Source organism: Liolophura sinensis, chromosome 7 (assembly GCF_032854445.1).
Source record: "Liolophura sinensis isolate JHLJ2023 chromosome 7, CUHK_Ljap_v2, whole genome shotgun sequence".
NCBI classification, from domain to species: domain Eukaryota; kingdom Metazoa; phylum Mollusca; class Polyplacophora; order Chitonida; family Chitonidae; genus Liolophura; species Liolophura sinensis.
In genome coordinates, this window is record NC_088301.1 from 18,675,826 (window position 1) to 18,702,210 (window position 26,385).

The 26,385-nt window shown below is 38.9% G+C and overlaps 1 protein-coding gene across 2 annotated transcripts; it reads left to right on the plus strand.

The window, feature by feature from the left end:
- The first annotated feature begins 383 nt into the window (after positions 1-383).
- On the plus strand, positions 384-24,889 carry LOC135470387 (arrestin domain-containing protein 3-like). Of its 2 annotated transcripts, none has more exons than XM_064749297.1 (8): positions 384-521; positions 7,508-8,634; positions 12,147-12,293; positions 14,170-14,396; positions 15,720-15,902; positions 16,697-16,879; positions 19,393-19,609; positions 20,417-24,889. In XM_064749297.1, exons 2-8 carry the CDS (start codon positions 8,517-8,519, stop codon positions 20,560-20,562), a joined length of 1,221 nt encoding a protein of 406 aa, XP_064605367.1. In that variant the 5' UTR covers positions 384-521; positions 7,508-8,516; the 3' UTR covers positions 20,563-24,889. The 2 variants fall into 2 exon arrangements, with proteins under 2 accessions (XP_064605367.1, XP_064605368.1); XM_064749298.1 differs by lacking the exon at positions 384-521 and adding an exon at positions 4,069-4,526.
- The last annotated feature ends 1,496 nt before the right edge of the window (positions 24,890-26,385 follow it).

The window sequence follows — 26,385 nt, forward strand, 5'->3', positions numbered from 1 at the left end:
CCAACACAACATTCAACACCATATTCGCCAGGATGCATCTCGTGCAGATGCGTATATAGGCCTAGGCTTATGTGTTTACGTGCGTTGATTATTTATTTATTTATTTATTTATTTATTTATGTACAGATCTACAGATCCACGTACTGTATACATGTACATGTACACGTATAACTGAAGTTCTAGAATGTTATTTCCCATCACTGTCAGTTCTGTTCATTATCCCCAACTTCCAAATGGCCCTTTTTTTTTCTTTTTTTTTTTAATACCGATATCTGGTCAGCTTCAGAGCGCCAGAAGAGCAAGGCGACTCCTGTTGGGTCATTGGTGGTGGACGAGGACATTTTAAAATGAGGAAAGTGACCTGTGACGTACTGATCGAGTAGCACTGGTACTGTTGGGATCAACAGGCAGCGAGCATACACTGAGCGGCCTACATAAATGCGGTCAACGCATACGAAGTATTGCGAAACTTCGGATTACGAATTACCGTGGCTGATCATTTTTAGGCGAGACTGTTGAAGGTAAATGAGTATATGTCGTTGTTTCTCATCTGATGCACACGTTTTTAACGATGTTGTGGTGTATTTCTCTCTAAATTCATGTCTCTTTTGGACGATACAGCCGACCGTTACAACAACAACACTTGTTGAGTACGCCTAGCAGTATAAACGGTGATGTGCCTATAACACATTGAGGTAGGCTTACATCAATCTAACCTCTCAGGTAGCGACATACTATGTACCAGTACGGTACTGCTTTTCAGCTTGGTACATGAAAGTCATGTGATGGTTTGTGTGATATGTTTAAAAAAAAAGTATCCTTGATGAAAATTTGAAGCTGTAGTGCTGATAGTGATTTAGTGATATACTGCATGTATAGTCCTGTAGCCCTTCCAAACGGACTCGGTGTGTAGTGTTACTGTGAATGTCAGTATTGTGAAATAGAAGACTGAGTCCATTTAGGTGGACTACTGCATGTGTACTGATGCGTATATTAATATAACTGAAGAATCTTCAGTGCTCACTGTAAGTGTTACATATAAGCCCTAGATGACTGTAACACATGACATATTGGTCCATGGAGGGAGAATAGATGGAGGCACAACTCGGTGCAAGCGCTCTCGAGGCTGTCGCAGGCAAACAGCCAGGACACATGTTTTGATAAAGATTGAAGTCAAGTTTGAGGAGGTCTGCCGACAACGCCTGTAGGTTTTGATACTTCTGTTTGTGGTTTTTGGTTGAAATTAAACTAAATAAATGTTTGAACATTGAGGCTGAGTGTAAACTGGCAAATAAGCAGACCAACAAGACAGAGAAAGGACAGGCTGGCGCCTTGACTTTGGAATCACATGAGCAAAGCAGAAAATACACATACATGTGTTGTATTAAAGTTCCTATGAAAATCGTGAGAGTTGCTGATGGTTCTTTAATTGATGTCCTAAATCTTTAGGACTACATGGTTAAAAATGTTGATCTATAGTTACTGAATTTAATGGGTTCATCAGCCCGTATTTGTGGAAGATTACTCTGTATTGATCAGAATTGTTGGGAGAATTACGGGGAATAAATGCTTCTAATGTGTCAGATCAACGGGAAGCCACATTTACCACATCTTCACGTCCATTAAATCTTCCCTAGCGAAAATCGATGTCAAACAAGTGGTCCCCACAATCAACTAACCAGTCACTGTTGTCAGATTTCTCTAATCACTACAGCCTTGTTCGTTATCGCAACTGAGCAAAATGGGGACACGTGGCTTACGGCCACAGTGGGTGTAGTGTCCGAAAATTATATTGTGCGGTTGTACTTATATTGTGAATTTGTGCGGTTGTCGTGGATCGTTTTTGGTTAGGCAAGACTCAGAACAGGCTAGTTGATAAGGGGGCCCACTCGGTTGATATCGATTTATGCTAGGGTAGATTTAATGTGTGTGTAAAGATGCGGTAAATGTGGCTTACCGTCAGTCTGACACATTAGAAACAGTTATTCTCTGTCACTTCCTCAACACTTTGTGTTGGCCAATACAGGGTTGCACTTCGCAACTAATTGGCCTATTGTATATGATTTGGTATATCTGATAATTTACATGTTTATTTGTGGTCGATGCATTCCTACTGGTTTAACTAGTTTGGTTTGGAACAAACTTGAGGTACTGGTCATTGTTTTATTTATTACCATCCATTACGAAGTTCTGTTTTTAACACTGAGAGAGAAAATTAAAAAATTGAACGCTATGTGCAGGTTCTGTTGGGCAGCAGGAGTTCCAAGGGCTATGCTGGAGATTGTTGCAAAAAATAAGTCGGCCATGCAGCAATAATCTAATGGTATTTTGCTCTTATTTTAGGTTTAGATTAACCTCAACCTTGTCTGTGCACATGTCACAGTTCAAAATCGTCGATAAAGTTTCTTCAGTTTATGAAACAGGTTGCATCATTTTTAGAAACAATTCCAGTTTTTGAATGGCTTTAAGAACTGACAATTCATTGTGTGAAAGAATATTGATTTTTAGCTCAAAATATTTTGTCATCCCAGACATATGTTTTCATTAAAAGCTCAGAAAATTGTACTGTATTTTCTTAATTCCATTTTGACATCTACCACAGTGATCAACTACACGACTGCGCACCAGGAGGAGTTTCCTTAAAGCGGTGTTGTGACTTTTGTTAGACCGCGTTCTTACTGTATATGAATGCTATTACACAGTGTAGGACTGGTGGCTTAATCGCTTTATGTGTATTCTCGCTGGATGGCCTCGAGCAATTGTGCGCCAGCACTGAGAGGAAAATATTGTATACACTTTTCATTTGGCTGTTTTGGTTGGTGTAATCTTTCTTAATGAAAGTTGATCGGAAAGTATATCAGTACTCTGTCAAAGATAGGCAGTATTCTGATTTTCTCGGTTTTTTCTAGAGGTTAATCAGATGGGCCTTGTTTGGATTTTTTAACACTCATTTTCTCTGAAAATATGCTTCCGACTTCCTGTTCACTTAAGCAGTCAATAACTTGATATGTTATCTACGTTTGCACAAAATTTTATTTTTCTTGATTGATTGGAAAGTTTTTCAGATCACAGTAACAACCTAACCAAGTCTTGTAAAGCTGTCAATCAAACATGTGCTCATAGGTCACTTTATAAGCAATTTAGAACCATTCTTGGTGACCAGATTGTTACGATGTACCTGCAGGTAAAAATGCTACACGGAGGCAATTGATATGTTCAGTAGAGAACGCTCCTTTTGAGGGCGAGCTTAGCTGATCATTCATAACGTGGGACTGCATATAAAGCCTTTTTATATAATTCTGTAGAACAGCATGCTGTTTGCGGGTCAGGTGTGACCAGGCCCAGTAGTGCCTCCTTCTATTCTACTACTTCCATGGCTGGACCCACCTCATCTCACCCCCTCATATAGCCATAAGGCCATCCGTTTGGGTATTAACCCAGAAAGTAGGAAGAATCTCTCTATGGTGTTATGCAAAGGATCAGGCCCTGGGATAATGAAACGATCTTAGACCTAAGTTAAAATTTCAAATCACTCTAAAACTGTTATTTCCTATGTTACTAACTCAAAACTTGAATTCTGGCTAAGATATTGTACCCAGGGCCTGGTATACAGGGCATTATGTACATGTATGTTACTATATAGTACCTAGGTGCCCTTGGGTCTGTAACACCAGTAGCATAGAATATGTTCATGTGCTGTTGTGTGTACAAGTCTACCCCTCTCTTAGTTGTAGGCTGTGTGGAAATATACATATTATATAGAGATGACCTTTCAAACAACATAAAGTGTGTCACGCAACACACCGGCGGGTGCGCTAACCTCCCAATATAATATTAGTTCAGGCTATTTATTTTTACAAATAAAAGAATTTGAGTTTGTTAGATTGCTAGATTTGTGTTTATTTTTTATATGTAAAGGTGAATTATCAAAATGTATTTCAACAATAGAAATATGTTTATTTGAACAGTATTTACATATCGCTTTTATTTTTTGCCTTTTTGGATCTTTTACACCCAGACGCCACAAAGTGGAAAAAGAAACATTTGTTTCTTGATGTTTCAATCTGAGGTCATGCAGTTGTCTGACGTCATAATACATGTACAGTTAACTTTTCACATTCCTACCTCACACAAAAACAGACATAACGTCACACATACGTTGCAGCGTCACACATTCGACACATAAGTATCTAGGTATATGCTAAGAAAGACTTCGCTCTGTCATACATATTACTGGGAAGAAGAGTACACTGACATACTTGACATCCACGTGTTGATTTAGAGGGAATCTTGGGATTATTGATTGGTTGTACTTGACCCAGATCTAGTTTTGCCTCAATAAATATTGATGGCACTATGCTGTGAATGCCAGCGTGAGATTGTATTTATGTGTGTCTGTGGTCAACAGGGCGCATTATGTACAGTGTCTGCCAATCAGTCCCCTTTACCATATGGACGAGCTTGACATATGTAGGCCAGTGATTATTGCATTGGTACTAGGCTATGGAGTAGACCTTAAAATACAGGTAAGCCTGACAGGTAGGCGTGTTCATTTCAAGCTAGCTTTTATGACATGTAAGAAGTTAGGTGAGGTATTGCGAACGACCAATGATTGCCACATCATCTTTGTGTCACTTTACACACTTAGGCTGCTATATTTCATCATTCAAATTGCATCTTCATTTAAAGCTATAAATGTATTCAACAAATAGATATTGAAACATACATGTACTATTTCAACTGAAAAATAGTGCTGTGGCAGCACTGATACCCTCTGAGTCCCAACAGACCAGCACAGAATCCTGTGTTTTAAGTCATTTAGAAAAATTCTAAAATGAATACGTCAGACTATTTTCCACGGCATTATTTACTGGTCTTTCATCTGATAAATACTTTATTTTAGTGTTTTCTTTACCTTTAATAAAATTCCTCGGGCTTGCCTGGTTTCCTCCCTCTATAATGCTGGCCGCCGTTGTACAATTGAAATATTTTTGGGTACGGCGTAAAACACCTATCAGTTAGATAAATAAATGAAATAAAATTCCTGGCTGTTAACTTAAATGAGGTGTTTAGGTTTCTCAAAACACAGTGTTTTTTTTCTTTCCAAAAGTGATTTTAATTTTGTTATTGGTACCTGTAGACTACATGCATACACATGCATGTATGCTGTAGGATGATGCATTGTAGATGTATTGTATATATAGCATGTTGAGTGCAGCATTGAGGAGCAGAATTTTGTGTTCAACAAGTCAGCTGATGTGATGTACTGTAAATGACCTAAATTTTCGCACTTGACCATGGAGTTGCACATCTTGTCTTTTTCAGTCCAAGAAGTAATATTTCATGACACGTATTTGTCTGTAAAAATTTCATTTTTTGAATGATATTTTAGATCATTTACTACATGTTGTATACATGTACATTGTTTGTACACTTACTATAATGCGTAATGTATAATTCGTTTCCAAAGACTTCAAGAACGATGATTTTAGATGGCTGTACATGTATGCGCTGCATTTATGTGCTGCATTGATGTGCTATATTTATGTGCTACGTTTATATGCTACACTGTGTGCTATAGTTATGTGCTACATTGTGTGCTACATTTATGTGCTACAGTGTGTGCTACATTTATGTGCTACATGTATGGCTCTCTGTGAATTCATTCAATAGTGTCCACAATTATTGTGAAATTCTATCCTGTGATTGTGTACTCTACTGTAGCTTAATATTTTAAATTGAGTATAGCAAAAGAAACACCAGTGAAATAAATAAATAATACTTCAACGTACACGAACATTATTGAGCTTAAACGTTGAAGCCACTTAAATATGGCGCCCTGAAAGTATGAACTATAATTATTAATTTATTTATTTATTTGATTGGTGGTTTAGTTTTATGCAGTACTCAAGAATATTTCACTTATACGGCAGCAACCATTCACAGGTAGCGGGCAGACTTTCCCATGTAGGACTGGAACCCAGAATGACCTGGAGTTGAATTGAGTGCGACCGCATTGATGAGGGGCTCCTGAGTCATTGCGCTGCGCTAGCTTGATAACCGTAGCGCCCTAGCACCGGAAGCCCCGATCAACTCCAAGTGCATGTTACATGTACATATACGCATGTGATTCTCGTTGTTGGATTGGTAATTAAACTCACAGTTTGGAATATAGTCCTGTGTTTCATAGGTTAACCTGGCTTTGAATTACATGCACCCGGGAACTTTGAAATACCTCTTTATGGGCCATTGACTTATAATGATTGAAGGGCCTGTATGTAACGTGTCTTTTGAAATACTGTTCAGGGATATCATACCTGTTGGAAATGTGACGTTAAACCTGAAAAATGAAGACACAGATTATATAGAAAAGGTGACCACTTCGGTGACCAACGGTTATGGCATCTGCTTCGAAGTCGGGTGACCTGGATCTGACCTGGGTTGGGTTATACCAAACATTTTAAAAGTGGTACCTGTTGCTTCCTCACTTGGCTCTCATCACTGAGAGGTTAGAGCAAGGAAACGTGACTGGTCGGCCAGGTGTCATTATGATGTGACTGGGTGGGGTGTCATGTCTGGTGTCTTCGGCATGATGCTTTGGTGCCGGCAGCACTTCGGCAGGATGAGCTTGCCCTGTGACAAGAAGACACAGTATCTGTACAAACACCTAATGACTCCTCATCATCGTATGACTGATAAATTGTTAAGTATGAAAATTAAACCCCAAGCATTCATTCATTGATCATACTACACATATTGTTTTGGATGTTGTTAGTGGGGGAAGCGGGTATTGGAAGACATTAAAACTTTACACAAGATGATATTCTTGGGGGAAATATAGAGATTCATTTAGTAGATATTGCAGGGGAAATGATGAAGGATAATTATGTTTTTGAAAAGGGTACTCAAAATTATTATAAAAAAAAATAAAAACAATATATTTTTATTGGAAGCCGTAAGTCACTTTTCTGAAATGACATACATATCCCTGGGGATGTGTTACACAGGAGCTAGAGATCATCCATGGAATGCAGGCTATTTTTAAATGTGAGATATTTAATGTAGGCTACCAGGACGATAACGATAGGTATTGATGCAATTTATGCAGGAAGATAAAGTAATTTTACCTTTATATCTTTCAACATGAATAAATATTTTTGTGGGAAACTACCGCAATTTTACTAGAACTAAAAAAAAAGTTTTGTATATACTGTATGTGTGTTTCTGGACAAAATAGACGAATAGAAGAAAAGAAAGGAAAAAAAAAGAAAATATGATTGCCTTTAATCATGTCATTGGCATAATTTTCACAGGTAAGATTGGATCACCTTGGCTTTGTGAGAAAGTATACAGTAGAATAAATGCAAGAACATGCCAATCCTGAAAGCTGCTGTCCATTTTTAAGGCGGATGTGTCTCCATATAGAGTAATATAATTACATTGGTCATAACATTTTCACGGCTTCCACGTGCCTTTACTTTTGATATGTTCTGCTCTCTGTTTTCAGGTCCTGAAAGCCTGGCACTTTTATGTCTGTGTAGCACTATTTCAACACTACAGTTAGAAGATCGTGCTGGGAAGGTCACAAAGCATAACACAGAGGAACATAAGGCTGTGAGGTGGAGATGAGGATGTTCATAGCTACTGAAGGGAAATATCATTGAGGGTAGTGACTGTAGGGTGTGGGTGAAGGAAGACCTTAAAGCTCACCCATGGACATGTACGTTTAACTTTTAACAATTTTATGTAACTTATTTCCCAGAGAGCAATTTGGGCGGTGGGTTTCTGCATGTTGGAATAGCTTTTTTAAATAATTACCGGTACATGCATGTGTCCTTACCTCTTACTGTAAATGTCAGGTGTTAATCTACGTCATGGTGAAAGCAATCCTTGCAAGATTTCTGCTAACAGAATCAGATGTTTAGGCTTATAAATCTGCTGAAGACTGATGCAGTTTGAATGTGCTTTTGAGCCTGAATACTCGGACTTTCTGCATTCAAAGGTATTATTGTGCTGAGAACATTTTCACTGTATTTTAGGTTTGACTGTGAAGAAAATATTCAGACTGTGATTATGAACTGAACTATTGGACTACATGTGCCTTGATTATTAATGATTTTATGAAACACTTAGTCTGAGTAGAATTGAGCTGAACACTGGAAGTAGTCCATGTGTGCATTTTAGCACTGAACACTTGGACAAGCTGACTACAGTTGTGAACTACTTGTAGTCATTAGCACTAGTACATGTGACTAAGTACAACTGTGAGCTGAACACTTGGACTGTGGAAGTACAACTGTGAGCTGAACACTTGGACTGTGGAAGTACAACTGTGAGCTGAACACTAGGACTGTGGAAGTACAACTGTGAGCTGAACACTTGGACTGTGGAAGTACAACTGTGAACTGAACACTTGGACTGTGGAAGGACAGCTGTGAGCTGAACACTAGGACTGTTGAAGTACAGCTGTGAGCTGAACAGTTAAACAAGGAGATTACATCAAAAAGCTCAGCAGGATGGGAAAGCTGAACCACTTCTTGATTTTCCTGAACAACCCTCAGGCGGTATATTTCTGTGGACAGGTGATAGAGGGCTATGTTAGCGTTGACCTCAGGGAGCCCATGAAAATGAGAGGTAAGAGAAATGCCTGCATGTGTTCCTCCACACAAGTATGCTTAACAGCAATAAAGGAAAAATAAATATACGTGTACAGCTAACAAGCCATTCCATGTGATTTTCTGTGTAGTAAAATGATTTTAAGCAACAAACCATTCCGATTTGGCCTTATTGCCCAAGCAAACCGTTCCCGTGTGGCATTTTTGCCCATACAAACTTCCGATCTGGCATTATTGCCTGGACAAATCACTCCCATGTGGCATTTTTGCCTGGACAAACCATTCTGATCTGTCATTATTGCCCGAACAAACCATACCGATCTGGCATTATTGCCTAGACAAACCATTCCCATCCGTGATTATTGCCCAGACATAAAAAAATTTCAGTGTGATATTATTGCCCGATAGGAGAGTGATTTTAAGTGACAAGCCATGCGCTGTACAAATGTTGTACCTGTAGATTTGGCCTAGGTGTGTTCAGTTATCACTAAGCCGGCTCATTTAGTTATTGATGGCAGTATCTGGGTTGTACATGTACATGTATTATTGTTAATGTACAGAGGATTTGGTTCTCTCTCGATGTCGGTTGTGGAGTCTTAGATGGTTGATGGCCATTCTCACACACGTCAGAAAGTTTGTCAGTTACTTGCCATAGGCTAGTGGTTTACCATTGGAAGTTTAGTGTCACATAATACTGATTGCCATCGTTTTATGTGAAACATTCTTGATTATGGCCGTGAACAAGACAATCAAATAAAGAAATGTAGCACACGTGTACATGTGCATGTAAAGTAGAAATCAGCAGGTGGTTGCCATTACATTCATACATGTTTACAGATTGCCAGTTTGGCATAAAGCCTTAAGGGATGCTATACGTACATGTACGTTAAGCCGTGTTGCATGTCATGAGGATTTTGTTCGGCACTGTCTTATTTCTCCGCTGATCCAAACCCCAGGATTTCTCTTAAGACCTATAATGTAATGAGAGTTTTTTTTTATAATTTTCAAGCTGGGAATTCTATAAGCTCTAAAACAGTTACAGTGTTGATCATCCAATGACAATCATCTTTAAGTCTGGATTACTTTATGATGGCAAAAGTGTTTATGGACAGCTGCTATTCATTGAAGGTTTGGAAGACAAAACCCAGACTGTTCTTGAGGCATGTCAAGCTTGGAACAGTACATCAAAGACTATACAAGGACTTATAGGCTGTACTTAGCTGCATAGCTAGCAAATAACAGTTCAAATATAGTCCAGCATGGTTAATGAGATTGAAGAATAATGCTTCACTTCTCCCTTTTGTGCATCTCATTAGCTGAGTAAATGCACATGCGGTACTGATCTGCAAAGCAATGTGTCCTGCAAAGCGATTTCCATCCTAATATTGTCTGTAATTCTATGAACAAAGTAAAGAGACTCAAAGAAGAGACTTCCTCATGCAGTATTTAAGATCAAACAGCTTTTTGTTCACTTGAGTCACCATAAATTCATGTGTGTGCAGATTGTCGCCATGGTAACCATATGGATTTGTATGAACAATGGAGATAATAAACAGTGGAGAAAGTCAACCGAATCACATGTACTTGTGCATAAAATGCTTGCGTCCTGCTTCAGATTTTTTATGGACAGATCTCGTTCATCATTCTCCAAGTGAATTAATATCATGTATCTCATGATGCTGAATTATACTGTGTGACAAACTGTACGTGTACAAGCTTCTTTCCTGAACTTCTTCAATTCAGGTTCAAAGCTACATGTATACAAGTACGTGTCTTGTTGTATATACGTGTATGTATACAGGATTGTCCAGGTTTGTGAAAGGTTTTTGTGATGGTTGGACCAAAGTGTGCAAACAAATGAAACACTTCTAAACTCCACTGGGATATACATGTGTTTTATACATGTACGGTAAATGAGTTGAAATTTTTGCACATTTTGATGATTCTGAAAATACTTCTGATCTTACATGTAGGAAGGCACATTGACTTTGTGGTTTGTCTGGAAGCTAAAGTGATATACCACTGAAAAAGCAATGGTCTAGCACCTAAAGTAATATTTGTATGACATTTATTTGCCTGTAAATGCAATTTTGAGCAAAATGTTAGGTCTTTTATGTCACTTTATGTAATGTAATAAGATTATTGACTCTGGTAGCAGACTGACTTGTCAGATCAGTTCTGTGCACACGTTGGTGACCTAACTTCTGCTGTGATTGTCTTTGGAGATGGGATATTGTGCAGATAGGATGATATAGTAGTGCATTTGTCTGTGTGTGAGTTAAGACTGATTTGAAAACTGAGACTTGGATCAGCTCTGAGATCGCGCGGCCATGTGCCAAGCTTTGCTTCCGGACTTAAAACTTCCCTGAATCGTTAAATGTGTAAATTTACGCAATGTCCACATCATAATGTGTCCAGCACAACTGTAATTCAAATGTTAATATTCACGTTGTCGGCCTACATGTTTATGTATTTTGCTGCCAGGAGTGTTGTTGGTTTCTTCTGGGTAGAGCAGTTTTCTTCCACCATAATGCTGGCTGCTGTTGTTGAAATAAAATATTCTTGAGTGCACGTTGAACAATTTAACACCAATCAAATCAATTCATATTTTGCTGCCATTCTGATTGGATTTTTCACAAATGATCATTGCATGATGGCCAAACTATACATATATTTGTTCAGAGTACTGGTAGCTAAAATGTTACAGTAACATTTGTACATGCCTTGAGATTTGCTCCAACAGCCACCCATGTTGCACTTGTTACCTGCTTTTTTATGGGTACATCACAAGAGAGGTGCATGTACATGTACCATTCATGAACATGGAATTCTTAAATCAGCAGTGGGTTTTCACCGAGCTCCTTCAACCATAATTCTGGCCGCCGTCGTATAAGTGAAATATTTTGGAGTACAGCATAAAACACCAATCAAATAAATAAATCAGCAGTATTGTAGCCAAATCGTGGTGCACTCTCTAAAGATTCAAGCAGCCGTATTACTCTGTGCCCAGTTGTTCAAAATTGTATGAAAATACCAGATTTAACTTGAAGCAAAGTTTTCAATTTTGTACTTAGCTCAAGAAAGTGACAGTATAATAAATATGAAATAAATCTACCTATTATAATCTACATTGTTGGCCGAGTTTGGCTAAAATGTTAAATACAAAATATGACTTAATACCAATATTCGCTAATACACTCTCTACCAACTGGGCCCTGTAATTTAATTTGGGTAAAACCTTTGATATACCTGTTGTTGTGGTTGTATTACCTGAACATGTATGTCCACCTGTCTGTCTGTCTGTCTGTCCCCTGGTGACCGTTATGGTATCAGCACTAAATTTATAGAACTACTTCAATTAAGAGTTTGTATTTATTGTATTTATTTATTGTACATGGTATTTACATGTATACAAAGAATTGCCCAGCATGAAATGAAATCATAAAAGTTAACATTAAGGCCACATGATAATCTTGTCTGTTAGTCACACCAAGTCTAAGTCTTGTGGTTCTGAAATGCTTATTGTTCTAGGTCTTAGGTTACTATTCGAAGGAGGGGCTAATGTCCACTGGACGGAACAACATACCACAGGCTCCGGGAAGAACAGACGTACAGTGACACGCCATTACTCAGCCAGGGAGAGCTATTTCAGTCAGATCTTGGTGTTGTATGGAAAAGGTGGGTATACCCTCAGGTCATCTATAACAAGTGAGTGTGTGCTTGGGGTATTACGTCGTACTTAACAATTTTTCAGTCGCATGACAACACGGGAGTCCTTAGAATGCATTTACGTGTCATGTGCGTCATGTGTCATGTTGCAGGACAGATTTCCACTGCTCTGCACTGCACTGAAATGACCACTGAAGGCAAGTAAGCCACTCTGCCCGAGCCGTTATGCTGATATGGGTCAACCAGTCGTTGCACTATCCCTAAGATGCTGAACGCCAAGCAAGGAAGTTACATTTATTTTCCTGTCTTATAAATTGAAAGAAAACTAAAGAAATGAAGTTAGGCTAATGAAATGGATAGCTGAAAACTATGCATAAAAATTTTTACTTTCATATATATTTTTAGATTTTTTTTTTTATTAATAGAAAATTAAATTCAATGAAATTTTGTTAGTTGGACCAAAATGTTTAATGCTGCCTTTGCTGGCTACCTCTCCAGTCGTAAATGGGAAGGTTAGCTAGCAGAATGCTGGCCACCGTCATATATTAAAGTGACATATTCTTGAGAACGGCATAAAACACCAATCAGATAACTTACACGTAGCTGTCATGCAATTTTATAGTTCATTTGCTGTAACTATTTGTGTGCTCATGCCTGTACACTTTGTATATTATTGATGGAGGTTGATCGGAGATCACACTAATTCCTATCAATCATTTGTTCAGTGATCAACACGCATAAAGCTTGATTGAGATCAGTGTCACTAATTTATCAGGCAGACAGGTCGAAGAACAGGAATCCAGGTCAGCACAGCCATTGATTTCTAAGACATTTAACTCTGCTTTTTCTATTGAGTCTGGTAATGTGAGATTGCAGATGTGTTAATAAAAGGTGAGCTGCTGCAAACAAACAGGTAAAAAAAAAGAACAAAACAGTGATACAGGTGTGTTGTTGAATTGATCTTGTTCACGAACTCAAAGTGGCGTGGAATCATTGATTTTCGGCTCGCTGTCTCTCCTTTTGTCCTTGTTCAAGAGAAGCTGTTATTGATTCTCTCCCCTGCCCGTTCACACGAGAATGTGAATGTACGGGTTGTTTTACAAACAATCTGGACGGTGCCCGTAATTAAGTCACGCGCCCCCTGTGTGCTTTCAGTGGCAAACAAGATAACAGTACAATAAGAATTGATCATGTGATGGTTTAGAGTAGAGTGTTAATCTCTGTTAATATCTCTAATGTTACGTTGAAAACAAATACTTATAACACAGAATAGTGCTTCGAGACTGAAGAACGCTTCAGCCATGGCTGTAGCCATGGAAACCATGAAAATATGCGAATTTTTAAAACACGCCATTGATACACTTTGACTATGAAAATTTTGGTTAATAGCTAAACGTCTGTCAGGTAGACAAATGGAAATTGATAGTAGTGTTAGCATGGTGATGCCGTGAACAATGTAGATGTGCATTCTGTTCTGAACAGATGGGTTCAGATGAGTGATGAAAGTACAGGTATCTCTGGTGATAAGATAAAGTATTTAAAAGCCTTTGCAATTTGCCTGTACAGGAAGTTCATGAAGACATAATAAAACACTTTTCTCTCTCGTGAGCCTGTCTGTTATACAGTTTTTCTTATCCTGCATCAGGCCATTAGTCTTTTGTTCATATGGTTTGCGTCAGTGTACTTCACGTGTGGTACACTTCAGTCCTGGGCACACCAATTTCGTCCACCCTTAAAACTGACTGTCATCGTAGAAGTGGAAAATTCTGGAGTGTGGTATTAAGGGACAATCCAATGTATACATATGTAGATAAAACCATTTATCACCTTAATGGGACTGTTTACAGTATATAACCTTTTGTCTTCATGTTTTTTGTTTTTTTAGCTCCAGGGGCTGGTGGGGATAACCCTGTTCACCCTGCTGGCCAGCACATGTACCCCTTCAGGTTACAACTTCCGTACGGTATCCCTTCATCGTTCGAGACAACAGTGGGGCGGGTGCGATACACCATCAGTGGAGTCATTGATAAACCCTGGAAGTTTGACCACAAAACCAAAGCTGCCTTCACAGTTATCAACCTGCTGGATTTGAACCGAGAACCCTTGGCTTTGGTCAGTATGTTGTGGTTTTGACTTGTTTGGTGTTCATACGGTGAATGTCCTAATTTGTGCTGAAGCTTTACATTTGTCCTGTTGGATATGATCCTACACACCAAGTGAGCCATTAAATGGATACAGAATAGATTCTGATTGGCTGGTGTGAGAGATAAGAGTGTTCAGGTTTATATGCCTAGCCTAAGCTGAAGTTCTGGGTAGGGTTCATTTATTCAAGCGTGACCAAGGCACTGGACTTTCAGAAACTGGCAAAGGAAATAACTTAAGTCATAGATGAAATTGTAGTAGGCAAGTTTGCAAACCACAGGTATCAGGCAGACATTTTCTCCCAGGTCTTCAGAGGTGTTAGCTAAGTAAACTTTTGCGTGAACTAAAGTCCCATGTGTAAAATATGTTTAGATGAGATGTTCCTCAGCCTGGATGATTCCTGGGTTATCATTCTGACAGATTTTACTCTTGACTTTCAAGCCTTGCCTAGACTATAGAGCTAATTTGTATTAATGTAAATTTAGGATGAGGCACACTGTAACCACTGTTAGGATCAAGACACCCTGAGGTGTCGAGTTTAGTGTCCTCTGCATGATGTTTTTAACAATGCATTAGGATCTTTATTTTTGTAATTACAAAGCTTGCACATGCCCTCGTCCATAGTCGTGGCATTGATGCAAAATGAGTGTTGAGAGTGGCACCTGTGGTTGTCCATAGTGGTGGCACTGATGTAAAGCCAGTGTAGAGAGTGGCACCTGCGCTCATCCATAGTGGTGTCACTGATGTAAAGCCGGTGTTGATGGTGGCACCTGCGCTTATCCATAGTGGTGTCACTGATGTAAAGCCAGTGTTGATGGTGGCACCTGCGCTCATCCATAGTGGTGTCACTGATGTAAAGCCAGTGTTGATGGTGGCACCTGTGGTCGTCCATAAGTGGTGTCACTGATGTAAAGTTAGTGTTGATGGTGGCACCTGCGCTCGTCCATAGTGGTGTCACTGATGTAAAGCCAGTGTTGATGGTGGCACCTGCACTCATCCATAGTGGTTTCACTGATGTAAAGCCAGTGTTGATGGTGGCACCTGCGCTCGTCCATAGTGGTTTCACTGATGTAAAGCAAGTGTAGAGAGTGGCACATACACTATTAAGAATATGCTTTTAAAAGCAGATGTTTTTTTTGTTCACATGTATAGACATGTATATCAGGCACACCAGTTTCCTCCACCCATAAACCTAACTGCTATCATACTTGTATAAGTGATATAAGAATTAAACAGCAGTCAACAAATGAAGTTTTGCAACTTGCCATTGACAAGTTACCTGTTGTGTTACAGTCAGTGCCCCAGGGGCAAAACTCTAAGACGCTGTGTTGCCTCTGCTGTAAGTCTGGTCCCATTGAAGCTGTCTGCCGTCTGGAGAGAATGGGCTATGTCCCAGGGGAAGCCATTGTCATCAACGCTGAAATCACCAACGGGTCAAGTCGCAAAATGTCCTGTTCGTACGCTGAGCTATCGCAGGTAATTCTTTAACATGTACATACCTGTGTATGTAAATGTGCATGCATAATGAACTGTGTTGTTGTGTAAAGGGAGAGACACATACTGTGTGTGTGCTCCATCATTCAATGTCTGGGGTTTGGTGCTAGATATCTTTAATACTACTAGGCAGAATTTAATCATATTTGGTTCCAAACTTAGTTAAAGAGACTTTCATGCCTGTATGATTGACTATTTTACCAATTCTGATTGGCTTGTGTTTGCCTAAATTGCCTTATTCCCCCCCCCCCCCCCCCTTACTGAGAACTGCTTGACAGAAAGCACTTCAATTCTTTGACCTTTCACATGTGTGAAATGTGTTCTTCAGGCATTTATGGAGACATTATTTTGTGTGGATTGATAAAATTATGCTTTTTGTGAAGTCAGAGAATTTTATGGGGGCCTCATAAAATAGTGTGTATTTTTCTTACCAGTTTGTCAGCCTGTCTGTCCTGACAGTGTTGAATATCAAGCATATTAAAGTGAAATATTCTTGAGTGCCGGTATGCAGCAGTTGGTTTTATCCCAGTATTCATCTTACTTTTCATCATCGTCATTATCATTTGGTGTTTGTTCGCAGGCGTTGAACTTTGTTAGCTTGATTAACTGAAGATGATTTTACAAGCACACAAGGACTACAGTTTCTACTGCTTGTACATCTGACTGCTCAAGCATAAGTGAAATATTCTTGAGTGCTGGTATGTAGTATTAGTTTCTTTTCCGTATATTTGACCTACTTTCCATCATCGTCATTATCATTTTGTGTTTGTCCACAGGTCATCTCTTTCCACGCAAGCACAAAGACCAAATCTTCCACTACAGTGATAGCCAGGGTGAACCACAGTGAGATCGCCCCAGGGGGATCTGATGTGTGGTCCGGGGACAGGCTCCATATACCACCCATCCCCCCATCCAGGCTGGACGGCTGTAGTATCATAGATATAACCTATATACTGAAGGTGAATGGACTTAATATTAAGAAATGGGGTGTTCACAAATTGTGTCCGATAATTATTTGTATAATTGTATTTTACGATATTATATGTATATTTTATATTATATATATATATACAGTCATGGAAAAAATTATTAGACCACCCTTGCTTTCTCCCATTTCTTGTTCATTTTAAAACCTTGCACAACTGAAGGAACATTTGTTTGGGCAAAGAAAGTGATGAAAACAGAAATAGTTCATAAGGGTTTTATTTAAGAGGTGATATCTATCAGTTCTCTATGACTTTCTTGACAATGACCAAAATCACTTAAGTTCATACATCTGTAGATGTGGCAACTGTATTCTCAAAAACATTTTGGCATTTCATTTTTTCTCCTGTCTCCTAGTCACGTAGTCACATGACTCTCAGTCTCACACGGGAGTTAGTACTTGATTGCATGCCCATTGTTTTTGATGACTGCAGCCATGCGCCTTGGCATGCTCTCCACCAGTTTGTTACATTGCCCTGCGGTCACAGCAGCCCATTCCTGTTGCAAAAATTCGAACAAATTTGCTTTGTTTTTGGGCTTGTGGTTCTCCATTTTGAACTTGATAATATTCCACAGGTTTTCAATTGGATTCAGATCAGGTGACTGAGTAGGCCAATTCATGGTTCGAATGTTCCGGTTCTCTATCCAGGTTTTAACTGACCTTGCCGTGTGGCAAGGGGCATTGTCTTGTTGGAAAATCCAGTCATTCGAGCCAGGAAAGAGTTTAGCAGCTGATGGAAGAAGACTGTTTTCAAGAGTAGCTCTGTATGTGACTTGGTTCATTCTCCCTTCACACAACTGCATCTGTCCTGTTCCACCCATACTGAAACAACCCCAGATCATCACTGATCCACCCCCATGCTTTACAGTAGGAGCAAGGCAGTCTGGTTTGTAGGCTTCCCCAGGCTTCCTCCTAACCAGTAAGTTGGCTGGAGTAGGCATCAACTCAAAATTGGATTCATCACTGAAGAGAACTTTAGCCCAATCATCAACAGTCCAATTCTTGTGATCCCTCGCAAAACGCAAGCGGGCCTTCTGCTGCCTCTTGTTGATGAAGGGCTTCTTCCGTGCCCTGTGCGACTTTAGACCAGCTTCAAGAAGTCGGTTTCGAACTGTTCTTGCTGAACAGGTCACATTTGTTGACAATGCCCACTCATTTCTAAGGTCTCTGGAGGTCTGACGACGATTCTTGATACAGGACCGGATGAGTGCTCGGTCATCTCGTGGGGTAGAAAGACGTTTCCTGCCTCGACCAGCTAGCAGTTTTGTAGTACCATGTTCGGCTTGCTTTTTCTTGGTGTAATGAACTGCTGTCTTAGAGATCTTCAGTTTTTTGGCCACTTGTCGCTCGCTCAATCCAGTATCCAGCTGTGCCAAGATGGCTGCCTTTCTGGCTCCACATAATTCTTTCGTTTTAGGCATTATGAGAGCTGACAACTACCGAGTTGTGCTGCATCTTAATATATAAACAAGAGACCCCTATTTATGTAAGCCTACATGTAAACAGGAAACCACTCTTTATGTAAGTCTGCATGTAAATGGAAAGCATGAAATTGCCTCGCATATACCCTAGGAATACAACTGACTTTAAAGCATATCAAATACGACAAAGTATTATGGAATCAGCTGGATTTTTGTCGTATTCATTGTAATCTTCGGTTAATACACCTTTAGGGTTGCCAGGCAATAAATGAACAAGAAACCAAAGAAAATATGAGTGGTCTAATAATTTTTTCCGTGACTGTATATATATATATATATATATATATTATGTAAGTCAATATCTTGCAGTCAGGCTCCTAATTGAAGGATACATGAAATGTTTGATTTGTATTGTTTAAGTAGGAGTTTAGCATGTGTCCTAACATACATGTAGGTCGTGGGTTTCTGCTGGGCTCTTCCCGGTTTCGTCCCACCATAATGCTGGCCGCTGTTGTATAAGTGAAATATTCTTAAGTACGGTGTAAAACACCAATCAAATAAATAACATACATGTATAAAAGTCTTGGTGTGTTATGTACAGTTATCTTAAGACCCCAGTGGTCATTCCAGAAATTAGGTAACCTAAAAGATAATAGAAAAAGAGATGTTGAAAAATTTGATCTCCCAGTAGATGAACTAAGAATCTGAGCTGAAAAACCTGGGAATCGTAAGACTAAAAAACAAGCACATGTTGAGGACATGGCCATTTAAGCTGTTTGGTGATAGTAATGTGGTTGTCACACTTCTACCTTTTTCTGATTAATTTGATCTATTTCTAGATTTTCCAATGAACAAGATCCGATATAATGGTGATGATGACTTCATGATACACTTGGTCTGTAGGATATACGTAAAACCCCGGGGGGACATTCGCCATCTCCTGAAAGCTCTCTTGTTAATATCAAATATCGCTGATTTCCAAGCTGGCAGGAAATCAAAACATTTTGTATTTGGATTTTAAGACTCGTTTTATTTTCTGTTTTTTTTTTTGTTTTTTTTTTTACAGTTTTGTGTAGATCCTTCTGGGCCAGCCTTTGACCTCCAGATCCCTCTTAACATTCTGATTGGCTCAATTCCTCACCAACAAGTTGTGGAGAGACACGCTAACTTTGGACCGCCAGGTGGAGCCTCGGGATTTGCCCCGACCATGAATCCCACATCACCTGCCGTGCCTCCAGCACCAGGGGCAACTCCGTCAGCACCGGTTTTACCGCCAAACATGCGTGAGTGTTTACATACATGTATTTACACCATGCAATTAGTTTGTACTTTTTTAGGCTGTGGTAAGAGGCCTGTGACAGAGTGGTTATAAGATGATTGTCTTGCAAGGCACATAGTCATACCCAGGACGCCTAGGAGCCTCTCACCAGTGCGGTCACTGTGGGTTCAAGTCTATCTCATTCTGGCTTCCTCTCCGGTTGTATGTGTGAAGATCCTGCGGATCTTTTGCGTCTTTAGTGATACAAATGAATCATTTTAGCATCATTTTGATCATAATTGTGTGCTTAAATTTCTCTGAAAAAAGTGCTTTAGTGATTGAAAAGGTTGAAGATTTACAGTATGCCTGGTTTCTCGTGAGAAAAATGTCCTCCAGTAATGCCGACCAACATCATATAAGTGAAATATTCTTAAGTACAGGGTAAAACTCAGATTAAATAAATAGATAATTAAACGAATGAAAGAAATTTTATTTTGATTCACTCATCATCTCTATATTAACTCATTTGTTCATCATCTCTGTATTAAAATTTTTGTCAATCTTCTGAGTATCACTTGCGTTGTTAAGGATAAGAGGTGCACAATGTCTTCATACTTGATATGTTTATCATTGATTAAGGCGCTTGGGTCTGTTAGCAACCTGTGGATGGTTGTGGGTTTCTCCCGGGCTTTGCCCGGTTTCCTCCCACCATAATGCTGTCCGCAGTCGTATAAGTGAAATATTCTTGAGTATGGCATAAAACACCAATCAAATAAATAAATAAATAAAATTAGGGGGCTTGAAACTATATCTTGTTGGCCTCTGTTTTCAGCCCCGCCATCTTATGCTGAGTGTGTGTCTGGCAAGGTGAACATTCGTGATGAGGAAGACAATGAGTACACAGGTGGAAACCTGGAGTACACTCCCAGATATACCTACTACAACTGGGAGGACAGCAGCAACCAAAACCCAAAGTGATTCCCACCATTTATAGTGGACAGACCAACATGAAGAGCCACTTACTAAATAATGTGCTGATGCCATTAAGCTGATCCAATGGTAGTAACCTGACAAGACTCTGCTTTACAGTTATGCTATCTGACATGAGCAGTTCAAAAGCTGTACAGGACAGGATACACAACTTTGTCATGGAGCAAAACAGGCATATCAAGGTTAAAAGCAAAACCGTGTTCATGGAGAAAACTTTGATTGAAGCATCATCATTGTCTAGTGTTTTTTTCTTTTGTGTTTTTGTTGTTGTTGTTGTTGATTATTTTTGCTGTAATGGTTTAAAATGATGGAACCAAAAGCCACATGCATTGCACACAGAGTTGTACATCTCTGTTTCACCGATTCTACTGCAGCATTTGCAAAGTGTCTATCTGCACAAAAAGTACACACAGAAGACATCCAGTTGAACTAATTGTGCATAGTTTGTGATGGGTCAGTTACATACTCCATTGTACACAGGGAAGACAAAAAACAAATTGGCATATACATGCAGCTCTGAGCTAGTTTGTAAGAGACGAACTAAGCTCTTCATTGCTCTCAGAAAATGAACAAATGGTACACATATGTAAATACTGTAATCTGTCAACCCTTTCGATCCCACAAGCTGCAATCCTGGTCGGAACGCTTGTGGAAGAGTTGACAAAACAGGGTAAGTGGCTGTGGGAGAGTCCGATCATTGAGATTGAATAGCACACTGAGGGTGGCTGATGGTTCTTAACTTAGTTAATGAACAGCTTGTGAAGTGATGACGTAAAGACTGATAAAGTGGTTAGTCAGAGTCTACACGCACGACAGGAATGAAGGCCCTTTCACTCAGGTGATCCTCTCCCCTTCCCAGTTATCAGTATGGTCAGTTAGCAGGAGCTAAGGAACAATTAGTAACTGGCGAAATAGGTTCTTCTTTGCACACAGAGAAGAGAGCAAAATATAGTACACAGTTTTGTATCAATTAAAGTTTGTACATGTATGTAGTCTTATTTTTAATAGTTTACCATTGTCTTCAAGCAGCTGCACATTATGAATTATGTATGAAGAATTATTGATGAAATCCGTATTTTCTTTTGAATTCCTTTTTTTTCACAGAGGCTTTTATGTTTCCAGTTAAACACCTACAATCGCTCATTTATAAATTCATTTGTATTGTCTCCTTTCATTGTAATAATTTTGCAGGGCATACTTTTGTGATAAGTCTCATTCAGCTGTTGGGTTTCTCATAATCGTTGTTGTCTCAACGTAAAAACTAGAAGGGTTTTAAAGTTTTGTTATAAAATTTTTACATTTAGTGTTTTTGAAATAACATTTTACTTTCGCATTTCATCATTACAAAGCATCTTTTAGTAAACAGCTTGCTTATTTAAAACTAAAGCAGTACCCATTGACAAAATGAAAGTTTGCCACACTATATTTTGATATGCCTCTGCTGTTAATAATATATGGGATGTCAATATTGCTTAATTTGCGTGTGCAATTCACTGTTTGTTTTGAATTTGAGGGGTACTGTCACACTTTGACACCTTTACACTCCTGAAACAAAGTCATGAAAGTGTACTGTAAATCTTCAACCTTTTTAGCCAGTAAAAGCACTTTTTTCATTGGAATGTATGCAATACAATGGGATACCGGCAGATTGTCCACTCACGAAAGGTGGCGCTAGTGTGAATTAGGACTTGCGTCACAAGTCCTTTGTTGCGCAACGCAAAACATGTTGCGTTCTGTAGTTTCATCTGTGACGTATTTGCTCTACCCACTGTGACGTTGCACCGTTGACGCTGCAGTGGAATGTCCAGCATCACTGATATGTTGTAATATGTCCCACCTCAAACTTCTGAAAAAAATTTAACTTCATTAAAAATGCAAGCTTCATAAAACCATGCAGATTATTTTCTCTACATTCTATAGTTCTCTCTTGCTTCAAAATAATGATTGGAGAGGTGGTTGAAAAGGTTGAAGAATAGGGTAGGTGTGCAAATAACATATGCCTAACGTAGGTCATGTAAGAATTGTGAATTAGAGGGGAAAACTGGTGACTGCACAAATTGGATACCTAGCATGCGTAGCCTTCTGCCAAGGCTGTGATGATCACATAGTGGCTCAAAAACCAAAAAAGTAGAGTCTGGTAAAGGAGGAAAAGTGCAGAATTGTAGCCTGTTGTATTTGTCAAGGTGTACTGAGTTAATAATAAATTGTATGTGTTTTAGATTCACATTACATGTAATCATTATGAAAGTTCTACATACATATGTAACAGTTTGATTTTAGGATTACTAATACATGTAGTTACAATTAGTTTTTCATACTTTTAAGTATCTAACAAAATGAATATATACTTTGTGTCTTAACAGTCACTTTTATGTCCAGTATAAATGTAACGTTTGGGAGGCTAGAGTTTTAAGTTAATTTGTTTTGTTTTTTTGTGTGGAATACACACGGATTATTTGCTAGTTGGGTACCACCAGTACATGTTTTAGCTCAAATTATGTTATTTCCATATTTTTTACAATTTTCAGGGAACACGTTGAAGCGTCAATTTCAGACTTTGTCATGTTGGACAATTTTTATATTTGCCGGTAGCTATATTTATGGCATGCATCCAGGTTATACTGGTACGTGCTATACTTTGACCAAATTGACATACTTGTGGGATTACTATGCTCCTTTTTTTACAGTATTTTTGTACATGGTATTTATTGTAATTTTTGTATGTAGAGCAGTCTTGTACAAGTGTAATAAGATCATATATTGAGGGTAACAGTTGTCTATTAAACCTGCTTGTAATGCCCAGCGAATATGGATGTGGCATCTGTAGTTAATCATAGACGTGAGCGTAAATGGCAGTGCTCTGCGTGGGGATTCCCCTTTCCTTGAACGGCATCTCGTGGAAAGATGCTCACTGACAGGTAGAGTACACGGAGGTTGTGATGTTCACAGCCATGTATTGATTATGCTGATTATGCTATATAAAAGCGTGATATATTAGGTTGACGTTAGCACAGCAGTTTGCAAAGAATTTATCAGGTCACCTGCAGCCATCCCTGGGCAGATGAGACTATTTAAAGGGGTAATATACTACGTTGACGTTAGCACAGCAGTTTGCAAAGAATTTATCAGGTCACCTGCAGCCATCACCGGGCAGATGAGACTATATAAAAGGGTAATATACTACGTTGGCGTTAGCACAGCAGTTTGCAAAGAATTTATTAGGTCACCTGCAGACATCACCGGGCAGATGAGACTATATAAAAAGGTAATATACTACGTTGACGTTAGCACAGCAGTTTGCAAAGAATTTATCAGGTCACCTGCAGCCATCACCCGGCAGATGAGACTATATAAAAGGGTAATATATAAGGTTGGCGTTAGCACAGCAGTTTGCACAGAATTTATCAGGTCACCTGCAGACATCACCGGGTAGATGAGACTATATAAAAGGGTAATATATAAGGTTGGCGTTAGCACAGCAGTTAGTTGTAATACAACTTTCATTTATCATTCAGATGCCATGTGTACTATTGACATATCTGTATTCTGTCTAAAATTTTATCTTGCACTAAGGTTCTTGTTTTGCCCGATTCTGTTTCTGTTTGAATGTTATAGGATATTGCAATAGAAAAAAATGTAACAGTGCCTAATATTTCCTGAACATTGTATACTTTTGAAAACCTGTTGAATTCCTGACTTATTGTTGTTCTTTTTGAAAAGGACTTCTTCATGTATTCTGTACATCTAGGCCTGTACATTTATCTAGTTGTATACACAGTGCTGTGTTCAGTTATTTGGGTTTATGTGGTCTTGCATGCAGCTTGGGGATTTCTGGGTGAAAAGTACTAAGCCACATCCATGTGCTATATTGTAGACATGATTTGACTGAAAGCTTATTGTCACATGGACATTTGTGGCCTCATCAACGCTTGAGCAAACATTGTCTGGGACAGTGGATATTTACCATGCATGCACAAACGGGATCTGAAATATTAAAAGGGATTAGGGATGTGACGTCCATTTATGATGTGTCATTTCCTCTGAGATCGCTTTTCTATGCTTGAACATGGCAGATTATCAGTTGGGGAAAAGTGCTTGCGTGTATTGGCAGGCTGATCGTGTTTCAAATTTGCCAAATAACCAGCACAAAGCAATCAGTTTAAGTAGATTGTAGCTACCAGAGCAGCATATGTTTTTAACCTGTCACCGTGGTAGTTACAATGAAGTTAGCCAATGATCACTTTGTGCAAGCAGGCCCTGGGCCATGAAGTTTTATATTCCAAAAACTTGGAAGGTTCTGACCCTAAGCGTTAAAGGTGACATTCAAAGCTGCTGACATTGAACTCTGAATGATGCTGTATGAGAAAAACAATTCTTTGAAAGCTCAACTTTTTATTGGTAAACTATCAAAATTTTTCGAGTCAGTTATTTGTAATACAACTTGATTGGCTTGGGTACCAAAATGGTTCCAGAATGGTTCTAGATACAGCCTTAAAAAACCATAGAAAGGAAGAATATAGAGAATAGTCAATATATAGTCCTATCATTTTGGATGTAGGGCTATACCAGCCCCTGATGAAATTGCAATTATTGGTTCCATAAACATAGTTATTGCCTATCTGTACAGTGTAATACATGTATGCTATTTTGTGCTGTAACATTGTAATCCTGCAATGGCTTATATATTTTGCCATTTTTCTAGAAAAAAAAAAAAAAAATCTTGACTTCCTTAATCAAAAAATGATTACATTATCCAAGGATGATGTATGTGATATTTCAGTTCAGGTTAATGAATGTTTTTTGAAAATCTTGCCAGTACTGCTAGATCCTAACGATATATCTGGCACGGATGTGGGTCGGAACATCTGCGTAGGAAGGGTGTAATATGACAGCAAAATGTTCACATTATACGTCGATCCACATATGATGGGCGTAGGATGGGACCATTATCTGTGTAGTTATTTAACATTCACACAAACTCATTAAGCTTATAACAAATGCCGCGTTATTCGACGCCAACATTGTTTCTTCTCTTTAAGTATATCAAAAAAAAAAAAAAAAATAGTCACAAACGGCCTATTTCCGGTTACTAATTCGCAGAAAATCATGATAAGACGCAGATCTAGTTTTGACTTTCCGCAATTATTTGGTAAATGCGTAACCATAACCTACATGTACACTACACGATTTTCTTCAGTGCAAAATTTTCTGAGGAAGTCAGTTTGAGCACTAAATATAGTGTATGGTTAAAACAGAACTTAAACATGATAATTTAGGTACCACGAATGGTTAATTGTTAGTACAGTTTTTGACGAGAACTTGCATTATTTCAGGGTGTCCGGGAATGCGGTTATATATACGATTTTAGATTTCCACTAACACTAATAACACTTCTTCTAGAAATGGGAAAGTAAAACTCGAAAATCAAGCATTGGGCTAGCTCACATTTTTACTTTCTTGAATGAGTAAGAGTTAGGCAAATGATAGAACATTCACTAATACTTTTCTCGTCACCATGTAAACGAACTGCAGATAGGCCTACATTGTGCCATGTTTATAGCTAGCCTGTAGGCTAAAGTGCTGTAAAACGGTCTAAGCAAGACAAGATCCGCGGAAAATGTGATCATGATGGTGTTAACATCCGCGCATGGGCCGCCAATCATGGCCGTAGGATCCGCGTAAGATCTACCCCACATCCGATTGAGATATGCCTAGGGTATTGGTAAGATCTGCCCCACATCCGATCAAGATATGCCTAGGGTATTGTATATCGTTAGGATTGGGCCGTACTCTTATATCCAACAACCATTT

Excerpts from the sequence above, each read along its gene's own strand:
- LOC135470387 (XM_064749297.1), top strand. The coding sequence starts at position 8,517 with ATGGGAAAGCTGAACCACTTCTTGATTTTCCTGAACAACCCTCAGGCG. Across the intron at positions 8,635-12,146 it reads GGAGCCCATGAAAATGAGAG|GTCTTAGGTTACTATTCGAA; the intron begins GTAAGAGAAATG and ends TTATTGTTCTAG. Across the intron at positions 12,294-14,169 it reads CTTGGTGTTGTATGGAAAAG|CTCCAGGGGCTGGTGGGGAT; the intron begins GTGGGTATACCC and ends TTGTTTTTTTAG.